The following is an 18,933-nucleotide window of genomic DNA, read 5'->3' as shown; positions in this document are numbered from 1 at the left end:
TATGTAACTGCTAGTTAGCGATAAATCACACTGAGTAGTGCTTTGCCCAATCACCACAGGACATCGACAAAGCAGCAGGCCACTGCACCTGAACAAACAATGCCGCTTCTCTGGCCTGCACTTTGCTATTTCACCTCTGGCCATGCTTATAGCTGCAGACTATCCCTTTTCTTATGAGAGATAAAGAGAACAGTGCTGTGCACACACCCCGCATTATCTATAGCTTTACAAAGCGCCTCAGTATGTCTGGTCTGAGGGTCTTTGTGTGTACAGTTCACGTGTGTATCTCTGTGTTTGTGTTCCTCAGTATGTCTGGTCTGAGGGTCTTTGTGTGTACAGTTCACATGTGTGTATCTCTGTGTTTGTGTTCCTGCCGGCGCTCAACTGCTCTCTTGTTGTTATTGCAGGCCGGTCTCCGCACACTGCATGATATTGGGCCTGAAATCCGCCGAGTCATATCATGTGACCTGCAAGACGAGGGCCTTGTAGACATTAACGCAGAAGACAGCGACGAGATTTATCGGGTAAATCACTGCACTAGCGGTTCTTGGGGGGGGGGGGGGGGGGGGCAGTGCCCCTGTGACAACAATTTTGGACCCTCTAAATGTGGAGTATGAAATAATTTTGACATAACAAATTTTTGCTATCGTTCTTTTTTTTACATCCGTTATTAGACAGTGGCAACGATGGTGATTATGAACATGGTATTTTGCCTGCTAATGCCTGCAATGCAGTGAAGAAAACGATGTGACAACAATAACGTCTAATGTAACTGGCCCCTCTAACAGTACAACTGGCCCCAGCTTGGCCCCCCCCAGTTGAAATGGTCTAGAACCGCCACTGAATCACTGTCCCAGTTCATTCAATAAGCGCGCTTGATTTAGCTCGCCCGACACGTTCAGTGGGCAGGGTTAGCATTTTACAGCCAATGGAATGGTCTCGAACTCTGTGGTTGCTGGGTGCGCTAAATCAAGTGCCTATTAAAACAGGTCCTTTGTTGGCCCACCGTTTGGGAAGAGCTTGCTTGCCTGTTAGGGACTGCATGTTCATAGTGTGCTTGTTAGCAGTAGGGGAAGTTTGCTGAGAGAGCTAGGTTACGTAAGCTTAAACCCACCCATGGCAGCTGTCATCAGGTTAATTGACTCATAACTAAATGTCAAGGATAGTTACGTTATCTTTAAACTTCTAGCAACCCAAAGGTTGCGTGTTCGAATCTCATCATGGACAACTTTAGCATTTTAGCTAATTAGCCACCCTGCCACTACAGTACTTACTACTTTTTAGCTACTTAGCATGTTAGCTAACCCATTCCCTAACCCTAACCTTAACCAAACATGACTCGTGACCCGGGTTCGCTTCCGGCTCCCTCCATTTGATACAATAACACTCATATTGCCTGTGAACCCAGAGCATGCAGATGACAGAGTTGTTCAACACAGTGGTTTTTAAAGGCAGTCCTCTTTCATAGCATGTTTAGCACAAACACGAAATGCACGGTTAGTTTTATACCTTCATTATCTGTTGAACATCATTTAGTGAAGATTGGAATTAAGACCTCAATGACAAAGTGCCCTGCCACCAGGACAGATCCAAAACCATTGGTTAAGTTTAGTCACTGTTTATTATGGTCATTTGTACTGTCGGTTCTGACAGTGTTGTCTCTACAGAGGAACGGCGTGATCTTCTCCAACCACACCAATCACGTTAACGGGGACCACCGGGGTTCCGCCCACCAGACAAACGTCACTCAGCGGCCCCTCCAGGTCCCTCCGCCTTCCTGCCACGCCTCCGGGGAGCCCTCCCAGGTCGGCTCTGAGGAGAGGGCAGGCGAACCCCACTGGTACAACTACTACTACCCCAAATCCCCCATATCCTCAAACGCCAACCTTAACAATGCCAACATGCACCCTGTGCCCTCCCTGACCAACGGGGGGCAGCGCCGCTGTCTTCACCGTGACCACCCGTCCGCTAATGGGGCACCCTCTTCCAGCTCGCACCGCAAGATTGTTGACTTCGACACCCACACCACGGTCCAATCTGCAAGGTAACTTAAGATTCTTCTTTCTTGGCTAGGTCTCTCTGGTAAAAGAGGTCTTTTGAGGTCTCTTATTTATCTAGGCAAGTCAGTTAAGAACAAATTCTTAACTGACATCATTATATAAATGATGGCCTACCCCGGCCAAACCCTAACCCGGACGACACTGGGCCTATTGTGCGCCGCCCTTTGGGACTCCCAATCACGGCCCAGTTGGGGTACAGCCTGGGATTGAACCAGGGTCTGTAGTGACGCCTCTAGCACTGAGATGCAGTGCCTTAGACCGCTGCACCACTTGGGATGAGCCCCCCCCAAAATATTATGGTTCTCTCCATCTTTAATGCAGTAGTCATTGAATGCTGGTAATGAACTAGTTGATTATTTTAGTTGTGATTTCATGTGTGATGAGCACACTGGTTACCTGCTTGCGTAATGCCTAGGAGCTGTGGAGCGCCAGTGTTGTAAAGTACTTAAGTAAAAATACTTTAAAGGACTACTTAAGTAGTTTTGGGGGGTATCTGTACTTTACTTTAATATTTATGACAACTTTTACTTTTACTTCACTACATTCCTAAAGAAAATAATGTACTTTTTACTCCATTACCCTGACACCCATAGAATGGATCTTTTCAGTACCGTTAATTCTTGCACCACTAGGGTCTCTATTCAATCTATCTAGCTGAAGCGTTACCGATTGCGCAATAGAAATGTAAAATAAATATCAGATTAAGCCGACATATGCAGCGTTCACCGTGAACGCTAACGCGGGAACATTGCCTTTCAATTTCAATCACGCTGCAACGAGGAACTTCAGCGATACGGATTGAATAGAGCCTAAGAGGTCTTCATGTCAAAATCCGGGAATTGTGTGTATTTATCAGCAACACACACACACACACACACACACACACACACACACACACACACACACACACACACACACACACACACACACACACACACACACACACACACACACACACACACACACACACACACACACACACACACCCATTCATTCATTCATGACCACCTGACCTCACCGCTCCCAGTTTCCTCTGTATCCATCCACCTACCTTTCTTATTCATCACAATACTTTATATCATCTGACCATCTCTTACTGCAGGTTGAATCATCACCAAATCTACTCTACACACGTATGATACATAGATAGTATGTTACCTGTGGTGTTATTTCTATGATGTTTCGCCCTTTTTTGGTGGTCATGTTTATTGTTTCATATGTCTCGGATTATTATTTCTGTTTGTCTCACATTACGGATTGTGTCTTGTCTTTGTCATTCACCTCCCTTGTCCCAAATGCAAATTCCCTTCACCACCACTTGCTTGGACAGGAGGCGCTACTATGAGACCTACATTAGGTATGTGTATGAAACTACTGTATCACCCCTTAAAACTTCTTACGGCTGAGATCCCGTTAATGGGATCGACTTGACAACAGCCAGTGAAAGTGCAGCGCGCCAAATTCAAACAGAAATCTCATAATTAAAATTCCTCAAACATACAAGTATTTTACACCATTTTAAAGATAAACTTGTTGTTAATCCCACCACAGTGTCCGATTTCAAAAAGGCTTTACGACGAAAGCACACCATCTGATTATGTTAGGTCAGTACCTAGTCACAGAAAAACACAGCCATGTTTCCAACCAAAGAGAGGAGTCACAAAAAGCAGAAATAGAGATAAAATGAATCACTAACCTTTGATGATCTTCATCAGATGACACTCATAGGACTTCATGTTACACAATACATGTATGTTTTGTTCGATAAAGTTCATATTTATATCCAAAAATCTTAGTTTACATTGGCGCGTTATGTAAAGTAATGTTTTGCCTCCAAAACATCCGGTGATTTTGCAGAGAGCCTCATCAATTTACAGAAATACTCATAATAAACATTGATAAAAGATACAAGTGTTAGACATGGAACTTTAGATAAACTTCTCCTTAATGCAACCGCTGTGTCAGATTTCAAAAAAACTTTACGGAAAAAGCACACCATGCAATAATCTGAGTACGGCGCTCAGACACAAAACCAAGCCATACAGGTACCTGCCATGTTGTGGAATCAACAGAAGTCAGAAATAGCATTATAAATATTCACTTACCTTTGATGATCTTCATCAGAATGCACTCCCAGGAATCCCAGTTCCACAATAAATGTTTGTTTTGTTCGATAAAGTCCATAATTTATGTCCAAATACCTCCTTTTTGTTCGCGCGTTTAGTTCAAAAATCCAAATTCATGACGCGCAGGCCAGATGAAAAGTCAAAAAATTCCATTACAGTTCGTAGAAACATGTCAAACGATGTATAGAATCAATCTTTAGGATGTTTTTAACATAAATCTTCAATAATGTTTCAACCGGAGAATTCCTTTGTCTTTAGAAACGAAAAGGAACGCAACTACCTCTCACGGGGGCGCGCCTGAGTGAGCTCATGGCACTCTGCCAGACACCTGGTTGAAACAGCTCTCATTTCCTCATCCTTCACAGTAGAAGCCTGAAACAAGGTTCTAAAGACTGTTGACATCTAGTGGAAGCCTTAGGAAGTACAATATGACCCTATAGACACTGTATATTGGATAGGCAAACCTAGAAACCTCAGATTTACCACTTCCTGGTTGGATTTTTTTCTCAGGTTTTTGCCTGCCATATGAGTTCTGTTATACTCACAGACATCATTCAAACAGTTTTAGAAACTTCAGAGTGTTTTCTATCCAAATCTACTAATAATATGCATATCTTAGCTCCTGGGCCTGAGTAGCAGGCAGTTTACTCTGGGCACCTTATTCATCCAAGCTACTCAATACTGCCCCCAGCCATAAGAAGTTAACGACCCCAATATTTCATTGGTTTATAATGAGCTGTGAGCAACACCCCTCCCAAAACATGAATGATATACTATTGATTACGGTTGTAAACCATTTGACGAATTCATCTGTATCTTCGTTCAAATGCAGGGCTTTAGTCTGTGATCTGTATGTACAGTTACGTCACTTTTTCCTCAATCGCACCTCAACTTCTGGTTGAACCTTTGACCTTTTGACCTCAGGTCAGAATCAGGGGGTGTTCGTTACCCTACCGTTCGTAGAGAGGAGCCAGGGAGGGCAGACAGTGATGATGACAGGGGCTCTGGAGAATACTTCAGCGGGGAGGAGTACCAGGAGGATGATATCATGTTGCACAAAGACAGGTATCACCATGGAAACCACTATGTACTCTACTATTACTGCTGTTGACAAAGGTGGTTGTTTATTGATGATGTTGTTGTTCAGGATGTCCCGTAAGGAGTATCGAGACCATCAAACTAACTTTGACACAGAGGCGTCCAGGGATTACCATCAACCGGACAGTGTCTATGATGACCACCAGCAATCCGTTTACCAGGATGGTGGGTGGTCGCCGAAGCAAAGGTTGCTCCCCTCTACACCCCAGGGTGAGGTTCCTTGGTCACTGATTGGCTGATAAAGAGGATGATGTAACACTTGTAATTACGACCCATAGCTGTAACAAAAAAGGGTCTCTCTTGTGTTTGAACCTCTAGCCCTCCACCGACCCTCATTCAACTTTCATTGTCTGCGGAAACAAAGCAGCCAAGACGATGACATCCCCTTGACCCCTTCCATTCCCCTTCGAACAGCTCTACCCCTGCATCTGCTGCAGCAGCAGGTAGGTACCACTGAACCAGACACACACAACCAAACTGATGCTTACCGGTATATGCACCGAAATATGCAAGGCAGGACTCACTACACATACAATATGTACCAGTCTTCATTTAGGCAATAGAATAAAGGTATGGTTTGACCCCCTTTAACCCCTTCATTAATCTGTTGTCAAGGTGATGGCGGTGGCTGGCCTGGACTCCAGCAGAGTCCAGCGTCTCTCTCCATCACGCTCTCTACGCTCCTGGGCCACGCCCCCCGTCTCCCCCAGCAGCAGGGACCACTCCCATTACTACACACCCCTCATCCAGGTGTGTGTGTGTGTGTGTGTGTGTGCGCGTGTGTTGGTGTGTGGTAAGCAATGGCTGAGTGTATTGAGAGATACTGTACATGTGTGGATTCATGTGTCTGTATTTATCCAGGTGGACTGGCGTGGGCTGAGCAGTGTGAGTAGCACCCCTGGCTCTGTGAGAAGGAGCACCTGGTATACTGACGCCCCAGAAGCCCCCCTAAGCCGTACCTACTCCCCCTCACAGCTCCAGATCCCACCAGAATACCGCAGGCAGTACCACCAGAACAGAGGCAGTGCTAACAGCCTAGTGGAGGCTGTGAGTAGCCTTGACACACACACACACACACACACACACACACACACACACACACTTTTATTGATTGAATGATACATTTTTCCCTCTGTTTCAGGTGTTGATTTCAGAAGGACTGGGGAAATACGCCAAGGACCCCAAGTTTGTGTCGGCGACCAAGCACGAGATCGCGGACGCCTGCGAGATGACCATCGACGAGATGGAGAGTGCTGCCAGCAACCTGCTGAACGGCAGTATGGGTAATGGGGCGGGGGCAACGGACACAGTGACTTCCACGAGCCTCAGGGAGCGCAATCTCGAGGACTACAGCGATGAGGAGCCGGACACACGCGGGAAATACGAGGAGGATCTGACTGATGAGATGATATGCATCAGCACCCTATAGCAGTCACTCACACTAGACACAGGCTGCGTCTGACATGGCACCCTATTCCCTACAGTGTGCTTCTAGTGCACTATATAGGGAGTGATGTGCCTCTTGGATGCAGCCAACAACCATACAAACAAACAAGAGAACAAAGTGCCTTTCTTTCTGGATGAAAACACTGCCAGCTGGAGAGGAGTGGAGGGATGGAGTGGCACGCCAAAGATCCAACTTCAGAGGAGTCCCGCCCCTTCCTCTGTCTGTTTTGCAGCACCCAATGAAACAGAGTGAAAGAGGGGGTTGTCCCAAAGGGGATGCAGTAATGTTGGGTTTCCTCCTCAACGACTTCATACAGAAATCACATATCAGTGAAATTAAGTTCCAGTCCTCAGCCATATCCCCCCTGCCTCCCGTTTGCCTTACCGTCTGCACAAAGATACTAAGAGTAGTCAATCATAGACGGCGAGTGGCGGCCATTTTACAGACCGCATTTTGAAACTGTGACCAACCAACATGAGAAAACGGTGTACTCCAATATCACACTCACTCCTGCCCAACCAATCAATCTTCAGGGATGACTTAGCAGCCATAATATTTTAATGAAAGGAAAATCTATTAAGTTGTAGATGTATTTTAAACCCTCTAAGAAAAATCGATTATTTGAAAGAGATACTTTATATGTAGTTATTTATGGATCGTTACAGGTATAACATATTCCCCATGCCTATGAAATAGATAAGTATCGTTTTATTTGGAATGAATATGAAATGATATTTTATGTTTAGCCTTTTTTTCACTACTTTAAGAGGAATCATGTTGAATACTTTACCTGAAGTGCACGTACAGTATGTTTCTACAGAAATAGGGTTTGCCATTTACCAGCTTAGCTCACTGCCAACAGAAAAAAAAATAGTAACGCCAGGTTAGTGGGTTTGATTCCCAGGATCACCCATACGTAAAATGTATGCACGCAATGACTAAGACGCTTTGGATAAAAGCAGCTTCTGAAGGGCATACATAAGGACAACTTGGTACTATCATGGAAATGTGTTTCTGTCCTCCCAACGAAAGTGCTCTTTCAAAAAACACCAAAAGAGAAAATATATGCTTTAAAAGACACAGCTATTGCCAATAAAGCTGTACAATTAAAATGCGCTTTCCCAAACTTGTGACCCGGGTTCATGTTGACCTAGACGTCAGGGATCTTTGTGAAATGGCGGCACGAAATGTAAATTCCTTGCCAATGGAGTATTGTTTACAACTACTAGGGTTTCCTCAGCATAACTAGCAGCTTTCTCTCAACACAGAACAACGCTCTCAGTTCAACACATGAATGGTGGAGGGCATTTTAAGATGGCCGCCAATAGTGACGGCCACTCTCTGGGTGTTTTGACGAATGGGGTTAAAATCCTGACATAGTGGTAACAATACCCACTGCGTTAGAAGTTTTCACTGGTTCAAGTATATTTCAAATGTAATTAAGATGGTGAGACTGTACTTTTCCTTGTATGTCGTTACTGAGACCTTTGAATCGGTGACCTGCCAAGTGATACGTGACGGTATATTCCATTAAAATCATCTTTATTTATACTGTATGCCAATGATTGAAAAAAAGACAACCTTGAAACAGCAAAGGTTTGTTATACAACTTGTGCAATTCACAGCTTTATTTTTTTGGACTACTTCTGTTTTAAAGATGCATTGAAATGTTGATGGTAATGTTAAAACCTGTACAGAATGTGTAAATGACAGTTAAAATGATTCACTGTACTTGAAGATTTCTACCTGCTCAACGTTACAGCTAATTCCACTTTGTAGCAAATTAGTTTTACCTTAAAATGTAATGTTTTTTTTTAACACATTTGCTTTAGTGTCTTGAATATGCCTGGAAATACAATGGACTGCTGGTGATTTTCTAATGTTCACAACTGAATAAACTCCAAGGCACTGAATGCCTCCAGAGGACAGCATCTGTGCTCTAGTACTCAGCCGGCAGGAATTAGAAAAAGAATCAAATCTTACAAGGATTTCTAAAGAATATTATTTTCATAATCACAGCTGTTGAGTCTGCGCTAAAATCGGTGTGCAAAGCGTTTATGTAAGGTCCTAGATTCAATCAGCTCAAGGGCTCCACTCAATCAGATCCACTTTACCCGACATCCGCCTAGTGGTTGTTTTGACGATGTTAAGGTGGAACTGCGTTAGAAATGTCGAATCCACCAGCGTCCTTTATACCTAAAGCAGACATTGCCATTGGTTGCACGAAGTAGCATTAACAGAAATCCCATGCAGCCTTGTTTACAAGTTTGAACACTGGAATGTGAGATGTAATCTACACCTGGATTAGGCTGATAGAAATCCTCATTTCGTTTAATGATTTTCATTTTGAGCGTCATTATTTCTTTATAGCCTACATTTTCTGGTTCTGAACTTCTAACGCAACTGGGACGGGTGCCGCTTCGTGACAATGATCACAAGAGCAGCTGCTCATCAATCTGACAGCTCCAACGCAGTTACACCTCACACTGCCAAAACATCCGCTGTGTGGGTGTTGGCTATCGCCGGTTCACGCTTGATCTGATTTAATCTAGGCCCGAGATTACATCTCGCATTCCAGTGTTCGAACTTGTAAACAAGGCTGCATTGGATTTCTCTTAAATGTGACTCTGTGCGGCCAATGGCAATGTCTGTTTTAGGTATAAAGCCGGGAGCCACTTGTGGATTCGACAGCTCTAACGCTGTCCCACCTCGGACACCGCCAAAACAACTACTATGTGGATGTCGGTTAAAGCTGATCTGATTGAGTAGAGCCCTAAGACTGAGAAGTCACATTGTTAAGGTTAGCATGAACATAAGGGTTAATACTATGCAAGCGTATGAGAATACTGCTGTAACATTGTTGCAGCTCTGCTCAAATTAAGCAATAAAGCACAAGGGGGTGTGGTATGTGGCCAATATACCACGGCTAAGGGATGTTCTTTAAGCATGACGCAACGTTGAGTGCCTGGACACAGCCTTTAGCCGTGGTATATTGGCCATAAACCACAAACCCCCGAGGTGCCTTATTGCTATTATGAACTGGTTATGAACGTAATTAGAGCAGTACAAATACATGTTGTCATACCTGTGGTATATGGTCTGATATACCACGGCTGTCAGCCAATCCGCTTTCAGGGCTCGAACCACCCAGTTTAGAATAATCAATAGATTACCATAAGATGTATCATACTTCATTTAAGGCACTTCAATCAAGACAACATACTTCAAAGACACTTTCATGATTGGCATGGCAACTCAGGCGACTATCAAAAGCTTAAATCCTTCATATAAATCTATAAATAATTGTAAACATAAATGTAAGAATAATACCCAGAGAACTTGATCAAATCACATCAGAAACTCACTGGGAAATGATTTAGTCTTTCAAAGGTTGATTAATGTTTCTGAATTCAGGTAACTACCTTTATCTAATACCTTTATCTAATGTTTACCACAAAGAAATTGAATTATTTACTTTATTTATTATTCATATTAAATGTCAATAGTGCAGTTAAACGGACTTCCCAGCTCTCTCTCATTGTAAATGAAGAGAGGGGTTGGACAGAAAACCAGCATTATCAGGAAAGTAGGGAACACTGCAATCAACAGTGATTCTTAGGGTTGTAGTTTCTGCTGGTTAGCATGCCTTGGCACTTTATTGACTTCCAACGGAGTCTACTACATCTTCATGATGCTGAGTATTAAATAACGGAAAAAATCAGCTGCCACTGAGAACCTTGAAGGTACAAGCTCTGCCAGAATTTTACACCAATGGACGGGTTAGACAATGGAAGGCTTATCTGTACTTTTTACGCTGCGTTTTTTTATTATAATATTTTTTTTACATATCAATCATAAAAAATAGAAACTTTGACGGTAAAGACAGACGGATGTGTACATGAATACCTAGCATCCACCTCTGGCTGTTCAGGCCCTTAGGAGATGGTAACGCTGCAGGTTCCACACGTCTGTGTGAAGCTCATCGCTGGGTCTCTAGAGATCCAGGCTGGTACACAGGCACCCCGGGGTCGCTGAGCGCCGGTCGCCCTCTGATGATGTCAGCAGCCTTCTCCGCGATCATAATGGTGGGGGCGTTGAGGTTGCCGCTGACGACGCTGGGCATGATGGAGGCGTCGACCACACGGAGGCCCTCGAGGCCCAGCACGCGCGTCTCTGGGTCCACCACCGCCATTGGGTCAGATGGAGAACCCATCTTACACGTGCAGGACGGATGGTAGGCGCTGTCTGCCTTGTGACGCACAAACGCATCAATCTCGGCGTCTGACTGACACTCAGGGCCTGGCTGTACCTCGGTCCCCCGGAATGGGTCGAAGGCCTTCTGGGCGAAGATCTCCCGAGAAAGCTTGACACACTCCCTGAACTCCCATACATCTGTGTCTGAGGCAGAGAGGGGAGACACACAAGTCATCAACCACACAGGGCCTGTTTCCCAGAACCAGATTAAGACTACACCTGGACTAAAAAGGCATTTTCAATGGAGATTCTTCATTGAGCATGATTTTCAGTTTGGGAATAGGCTTCATCTGGGTCTGGGAAATAATCCATTCAGAGAATTTTGTTAGGCATGGTCTGGTGACAATATGCAAGGCAGAACTTACCTGTTGAGAGGTAGTTGGGCTGGATGATTGGGTGATCTAGAGGGCTGGCGCTCTTCAGCTTTAACCATCCAATACTAGTACTTCTCATTGGTCCCACGTGAACCTGTCACATCAAAACGGGCCAATCGGTTTCCAGTATCAACATTAGTTCATATTTCAGAGACGTGACAGGTTTAGCATGACGACAAACATAATGAGTTTGCTTAAAGCACAAGCTGATCTGCTAACAGGTTAAGGTTCATTGCTACTTCATGGGGAAATCCTAAGTACATGCGAGTGTGAACTTGTACAAACTATAGTAGATGGTCAATTATTGTAGTATCATTATGTCTCATCTAGGCGCAGTGGTACAGCTTCAGAAAATGTCTCTAGAAACATCAATGTGACAATAACATTGTCCGTTCTGACCGAAGGCAGCGGTTGATAAAGTACTTCCAACATTTCCATATAAATTGCAATAGGAATGGCTACAGATTCTGAGGAATTGGGTTATTCAAACTACATGTGTGCCGTTGTTGCCCCCATTCAAAACAATGGATTGAATTAGGTAAAAAGGCACATAGAAAAGGTTCAATAAAATGCAAGTCCTGGTGATAAAGTTCTAAAAATCTCGCACACTTCAACTGATACCACAAGTGTGAATGCATCTCTGGGAATGCACTACGTGTGTGCGGGTATGAGTGGGAAACGCATTTCACAACATGCGGAGCCTTGGATGAATCAGAGCATGGACATAAGAGGGTGTTCAGCATGGAGAGATTTATTGGGTGTAAGGACACACACATGTCCACAGACATGCCCAAAACACACATCCACACACACAGCTTACCTGGTAAGCTTCTATCTTGGAGGCGACACGGCCGTGGTCGATGACCTGCGAGGGCAGGAAGTGGAACTGGATGTCGGGGTGGGCCACGCCTCCTCTGCTCCGGATGAAGCCCCCGCTCTCCAGGTGGGCTGTGGCCCCGTATCCTGGGAGGCATGTGCCATGGTTAAACAATTTGGATGCTAGACGCAATTCCAGTGAAATTACATTCTCACAAAATAAAAACGAGCCATCAGAACCGTCGGTGGTGTGTTTACCATGTGTACTTGTTTGACCTTGTACCTGCTTGACTTGTGTAGCTTTGCTGTACTTGTTTGTTATACCTGTATATTGGAGGAGCCACTCCAGGCCAATCTTGACCATGTGGAAAGGCTTCTGGGCCTTGTACAGGGTGATGGGCTGAGTGCACTGCTGCTGAACATACAGCTCCAGGTGGTCCTGAAGATTACTGCCCACTCCTACAGATAGGAACACACACACGTCAAAATTATGTAAGGATAAAAAAATAAAACAGTACTACTCTCCACAACTTGAACACACACACACCCTGTATATGTAATCATTAGTGAATGTCCTTGAGCTTTGCTACAGCTGCTTTAATGTATTTCACTGGCTCATTATTTGTATATAACTAACTGACTTCTTTGGAAACTTGCCTCAATGAGAATGTCTTACTATGAAACCTAACAGACTTTAGTCATCAAATCAAATCTCATTTGTCCCGTACACACAGTTAGCAATGTCAATGCGAGTGTAGCGAAATGCTTGTGCTTCTGGTTCCGACAGCGCAGTAACATCTAACAAGTAATCTAACAATTCCCCAACAACTACCTAATACACACATATCTAAAAGGGGTGAATGAGAATATGTACATATATGAATGAGCGATGGCCGAGCGGTATAGGCAAGGTGCAATAGATGGTATAAAATACAGTATATACATATGATATGAGTAATGTAAGATATGGAAACATTAAAGTGGTATTTAAAGTGACTAGTGATTCATTTGTTCAAGTGATTGGGTCTCCACGTAGGCAGCAGCCTCTGAGTTAGTGATGGCTGTTTAGCAGTCTGATGGCCTTGAGATTGAAGAACAGCTTCTGTCTCTCGGTCCCAGCTATGATGCACCTGTACTGACCTCGCCTTCTGGATGATAACGGTGTGAAACGGCAGTGGCTCGGGGGGTTGATGTCCTTGATGATCTTTTTGACCTTCCTGTGACATCGGGTGCTGTAGGTGTCATGGAAGGCATGTGGTTTGCCCCCGGTGATGCGCTATGCAGACCGCACCACCCTCTGGAGAGCCTTGCAGTTGAGGGCGGAGCAGTTGCCGTATCAGGCGGTGATACAGCCCGACAGGATGCTCTCGATTGTGCATCTGTAAAAGTTTGTCAGGGTTTTCGGTGACAAACCAAATTTCTTCAGCCTCCTGTGGTTGAAGAGGCCCTGTTGCACCTTCTTCACCACAGTGTCTGTATGCGTGGACCATTTCAGTTTGTCGTTGATGTGTACGCCGAAGAACTTAACTTTCCATTTTCTCCACTGCTGTCCCTTCGATGTGGATAGGGGGTTGCTCCCTCCACTGTTTCCTGAAGTCCACAATCATCTCCTTTGTTTTGTTGACGTTGAGTGAGAGGTTGTTTTCCCGACACCACACTCCGAGTGCCCTCACCTCCTCCCTGCAGACTGTCTCGTCGTTGTTGTTAATCAAGCCCACTACTGATGTGTCGTCTGCAAACTTGATGACTGAGTTGGAGGCGTGCATGGCCATGCAGTCGTGGGTGAACAGGGAGTACAGGAAGGGGCTGAGCACGCACCCTTGTGGGGCCCCAGTGTTGAGGGTCAGCGAGGTGGAATGTTGTTGTTTCTTACCTTCACCACCTGGGGGCGGCACGTCAGAAAGTCCAGGACCCAATTGCACAGGACGGGGTTGAGGCCCAGGGCCTCCAGCTTGATGATGAGATTGGAAGGTACTATGGTGTTGAATGCTGAGCTGTAATCAATGAACAGCATTCTTACATAGGTATTCCTCTTGTCCAGATGGGATATGGCAGTGTGCAGTGTGATCACATCGTATTGTTCTTTAGTCGTAGTGTACTAAGTTTAAATTTGTTTCTGTTCTTGTCCATTAGTGTTCTGTATTTTCTCATGTTCTATGTTTTGTGTGGACCCCAGAAAGAATAGCTGCTGCTTTTTCAACAGCTACTGGAAACACACACACACATACCACTGCTTGCTACTGTGTTTATTATCTATCCTGATTGCCTAGTCCCTTTTACCCCTACCTACAGTGCATTTGGAAAGTATTCCAGACCACTTCCCCTTTTCCACATTTTGTTACGTTACAACCTTATTCTAAAATGGATTAAATATTCATTTTTCCTCAATCTACACACAATACCCCATAATGACAAAGTGAAAACAGGTTATCATTTTTTTTGCAAATGTATTAAAAATAAATAACAGAAATACCTTATTTACATAAGTATTCAGACCCTTTGCTATGAGAGTCGAATTGAGCTCAGGTGCATCCTGTTTCCATTGATCATCCCTGAGATGTTTCGACAATTTGGAGTCCACCTGTGGTAAATTGAATGCCAAGCGTCAACGTCTGGAGGAAACCTGGAATCATCCCTACGGTGAAGCATGGTGGTGGCAGCATCATGCTATGGGGATGTTTTTCAGCAGTAGAGACTGGGAGACTAGTCAGGATCGAGGGCAAGATGAATGGAGCAAAGTACAGAGAGATCCATGATGAAAACCTGCTCCAGAGCACTCAGGACCTCAGACTGGTGCAAAGATTCACCTTCCGACAGGACAATGACCCTAAGCACTCAGCAAAGACAAAGCAGGAGAGGCTTTGGGACAAGCCTCTGAATGTCCTTGAGTGGTCCAGCCAGATCCTGGACTTGAACCCGATCGAACATCTCTGGAGAGACCTGAAAATAGCTGTGAAGCGACGCTCCCCATCCAACCTGACAGAGCTTGAAAGGATCTGCAGAGAATGGGAGAAACTCCCCAAATAAAGGTGTGCCAAGCTTGCAGTGTCATACCCAAGAAGACTTGATGCTGTCATTTTTTTAAAATCATCAATTTTAGAATAAGGCTATAACGTAACAAAATGTGGAAAAAGTCAAGGGGTCTGAATACTTTCCGAATGCACTGTACAAATTACCTCAACTTGTACACTGACTCAGTATCGTTACTCCTTGTATAGCTTTGTTATTGTGTTACTATTATTATTTGCACAACTTCTTACATTTTAACTCTTCATTGTTGGTTAAGGGCTCGTAAGTAAGCATTTCACGGTCAAGTCTACACCTGTTGTACTTGGCGCATGTGACAAAATGTTATTTGATGACAATGGGGGTCAGGTGGGGTCATTAGGTCACCTGGTAGATGCTGGACCACAGGGATGTCTAGCTGTTTCAGGTCATCAGCGTTGCCCACCCCGGACAGCATGAGAAGCTGTGGGGAGTTGATGGCCCCACCACTGAGAATGACCTCCTTTTCAGCAAAAACCTGAGAGAGAGAAGAAATGAATAGAGAGATATGTGAGGGGATATAGGCTGTTGAATTTCCCAAAGACCTACCTGCTTCTTCTCCCCGTTCTGAGTGTACTCCACACCCACAGCTCTCCTCCCATCAAACAGGATCCTGGTGGTCAGACATTGCACCTCTGTCCTCAGGTTGGCTCGGTTAAGGACCGGCCGCAGGTACGCACTGGCTGTGCTCCACCTCTTACCTTGGACAGGGGGGGGGGTAGGAGAAAGAGGGGGATGAGAAGAAGATTATGAAGAGATAAGTCTGTTTATAATGCAATTCCCTACTTCTTTTACTTGTACAGATAGAGGCGTGTGCATACACTGAGTGTACAAACATTAGGAACAACTTCCTAATATTGAGTTGTACGCCCTTATTCCCTCAGAACGGCCTCAATTCGTCGGGGCATGGACTCTACAAGGTGTCGAAAGCATTCCACAGGGATGCTGGCCCATGTTTACTACAATGCTTCCCACAGCTGTGTCAAGTTGGCTGGATGTCCTTTAGGTGGTGGACTATTCTTGATACACACAGGAAACTGTTGCGCGTGAAACCGAGCAGCGGTGCAGTTCTTGACACAAACTGGTGCGTCTGGCACATACTACCATACCCCGTTCAAAGGCACTTCAGTCTTTTGTCTTGCCCATTCACCCTCTGAATGGCACACGCACACAATCCATGTCTCAATTGTCTCAAGGCTTAATAATCATTCTTTAACCGGTCTCCCCCCCCAATTCACCTACACTGATTGAAGTGGCTTTAACAAGTGACGTCAATACGGGATCATAGCGTTCCCCTCAATTCACCGGGTCAGTCTGTCATGGAAAGAGCAGGTGTTCCTCATGTTTTGTACACTCAGTTTATGTGCGCATATCTTTAATTCATCCCCTACCTTCATAGATGGTCATGTCCATCCAGCCCAAGCCCTCCTGCTGAAAGCCGTTCATGTCGTTAGTGAAGGGGTACCCAGCCTGCTGGCCAGCCTCTATGAAGGCCCGGTGTAGAGGGTGGTTCGTCTTCCCCCGGGACACATGCAGGGGCCCGCTGCCTCCCCGGTACCGGTCGCCTCCCAGCTCGTGGCACTGGGCCTTGCGGAAGTATGGCAGGCAGTGGTCGTAGTCCCAGCCCTCCGCCCCCTCCCTCTGCCAGCGGTTGTAGTCCTCACCGTGGCCCCGGATGTACACCATGGCGTTGAGAGAGGAGGAGCCACCCCACACCCTGCCGCGGGGCCAGTACATCACCCGGTTGTTCACGTGCTCCTGGGGCAGGGTGTGGTAGAACCAGTTGACCTTCTCGTCACACAGGTTGTAGGTGAGGGCGGCCGGCATGTGGATCTTCCAGGAGAGACGGACGTTGCCCAGGGTCCTGTCTTTAGGGCCGGCCTCCAGCAGGAGCACCGACTCCTGGGGATCCTCCGTGAGACGGTTGGCCAGGACGCAGCCCGCCGAGCCAGCGCCCACGATGACATAGTTGAAGGACGTGGTGCTGGGTTTGGCTGCTGTGGTGCTGTACCTGGGAGAGGGGTCCCAGTCCCTCCTTCTGTTCAGGGCATTGGGGGACCCTCTTAACCAGGCTGACACACCCATCCCCATATTGAACCCAACTTTGCCTGAAGCAGCTGCAGAGAGCATCCTGATGTCTCTGATGGCACACCTGCACAATAAAATACATCAAAAATAAATATTACATGTTTTTGTGTTTAGAAAAAATAACAGATGATTTCAAGCAAATCACTTCCGAGGTCAAGGATATTATGTAAATGCTTGGAAAACAGAAGATTAGTGGAACAAATATTGTAAAAACAGCACAACTCAAAGTCCATGCACTGCCTGTCACATGATGCGCACAAGTTTGAGATTCTAGGAACAGGATGACCAAATTAAAACTTGATACAGTACCCTACTTGTATCATATTGCTAGTCTCGTTGAATAATGTATGGGCTTTACGCACTATACTGGGAGGGGCTATAGATAGGTGGAATTAACGCCTTCCTTCTCGAGTTTCAGTTTCAACATAGCAAATAACTTTAATCTCTCAAAAAAAGAGAGATGTTTGCATCAACTATATTTTTTTGCAATGACGTTTTTTTGTACGTGTCAATAAAAACACACTTATGATTTTTAAAAGATGCAGGCAATAAGACGATAAAACTGTGGAGTGGGGTCACAGCAATTCACAAAACGGCGAAGAAGTTTGCGAACTGTGGTTGTGGTTAACACAAAGTGTCATTAAACTTCGCCCACTTTATGTGGTTAAACATGGAAATAACGGGTGAAAAAAACGTGTTTACTTACCGTTATGCTTGATCGCATCGACCTATATCTTTCAACACTGTCAGACTCTGCAGAGACAAGAGGGCGGAGTTTACGGTCTGCTTGCCATGGGATGCTTGATTTGGCTTGCAATGCGCGCCGGGAACAGCAAAGTGGTAACGGTCCCACAATGGTCTGTCCTACCCAACAACATATATAACACCTCAAATCAAATTAAAGTTTATTTGACACGTGCGACGAATACAACAGGTGTTTCACCTTACAGTGAAATGCTTACTTACAGGCGCTAACCAGCAGTGCAATTTTTTAAATAAAATAAAAGGTATTAGGTGAACAATAGATAAGTAAAGAAATAAAAACAACAGTAAAAAAGACAGTGAAAAATAACAGTAGCGAGGCTATATACAGTAGCAAGGCTATAACAGTTGCAAGGCTATATACAGGCACCGGTTAGTCGGGCTGATTGAGGTAGTATGTACATGTAGGTATGGTTAAAGTGACTATGCTAATATGATAAACAGAGAGTAGCAGTAGCTAAAAAGAGGGGTTGGGGGTAGCCATTTTAATACCTGTTCAGGAGTCTTATGGCTTGGGGGTAAAAACTGTTGAGAAGCGTTTTTGTCCTAGACTTGGTGCTCCGGTGCCGCTTGCCATGCGGTAGTAGAGAGAACAGTCTATGACTGGGGTGGCTGGGGTTTTTGACAATGTTTAGGGCCTTCCTCTGACACCGCCTCGTGTAGAGGTCCTGGATGGCAGGCAGCTTAGCCCCAGGGATGTACTGGGCCGTACGCACAACCCTCTGTAGTGCCTTGCGGTCGGAGGCCGAGCAGTTGCCGTACCAGGCAGTGATGCAACCGGGTCAGGATTCTCTCGATGTTGCAGCTGTAGAACCTTTTGAGGATCCGAGGACCCATGCCAAATCTTTTTAGTTTCCTGAGGG

At 45.2% G+C, this 18,933-nt stretch overlaps 2 protein-coding genes across 11 annotated transcripts in view; one reads left to right on the top strand and one right to left on the bottom strand.

The window, feature by feature from the left end:
* The window catches only part of LOC120059461 (voltage-dependent L-type calcium channel subunit alpha-1D-like), an 88,121-nt gene extending 79,462 nt beyond the window's left edge, over positions 1–8,659 (top strand). For 9 of the 10 annotated variants that reach the window (XM_039008528.1, XM_039008529.1, XM_039008527.1 and 6 more), the window contains 9 exons: positions 408–524; positions 1,668–2,044; positions 3,391–3,417; positions 5,111–5,251; positions 5,334–5,494; positions 5,603–5,727; positions 5,900–6,034; positions 6,146–6,331; positions 6,426–8,659. In XM_039008528.1, coding sequence (XP_038864456.1) covers positions 408–524; positions 1,668–2,044; positions 3,391–3,417; positions 5,111–5,251; positions 5,334–5,494; positions 5,603–5,727; positions 5,900–6,034; positions 6,146–6,331; positions 6,426–6,713 — 1,557 coding nt within the window. In that variant the 3' untranslated portion in view covers positions 6,714–8,659. The remainder of the gene's footprint in view (positions 1–407; positions 525–1,667; positions 2,045–3,390; positions 3,418–5,110; positions 5,252–5,333; positions 5,495–5,602; positions 5,728–5,899; positions 6,035–6,145; positions 6,332–6,425) is intronic. The other variant, XM_039008521.1, reaches the window with a different exon arrangement.
* A 1,534-nt stretch (positions 8,660–10,193) lies between these two features.
* Positions 10,194–18,128, bottom strand: chdh (choline dehydrogenase). Its single transcript, XM_039008530.1, has 8 exons — positions 18,015–18,128; positions 16,612–17,372; positions 15,770–15,921; positions 15,569–15,698; positions 12,500–12,634; positions 12,180–12,322; positions 11,351–11,453; positions 10,194–11,129 (listed from the first exon to the last, which is right to left on the bottom strand). The coding sequence occupies exons 2-8, from the start codon at positions 17,348–17,350 to the stop codon at positions 10,711–10,713; spliced, it is 1,821 nt and encodes a 606-aa protein (XP_038864458.1). The 5' UTR covers positions 17,351–17,372; positions 18,015–18,128; the 3' UTR covers positions 10,194–10,710.
* Positions 18,129–18,933: the final 805 nt, after the last annotated feature.

Source organism: Salvelinus namaycush, chromosome 14 (genome assembly GCF_016432855.1).
Source record: "Salvelinus namaycush isolate Seneca chromosome 14, SaNama_1.0, whole genome shotgun sequence".
In the NCBI taxonomy this organism is placed as follows: domain Eukaryota; kingdom Metazoa; phylum Chordata; class Actinopteri; order Salmoniformes; family Salmonidae; genus Salvelinus; species Salvelinus namaycush.
The sequence above is the reverse complement of the archived record's forward strand: the minus strand, read 5'-3'. Positions and strand labels throughout refer to the sequence as shown.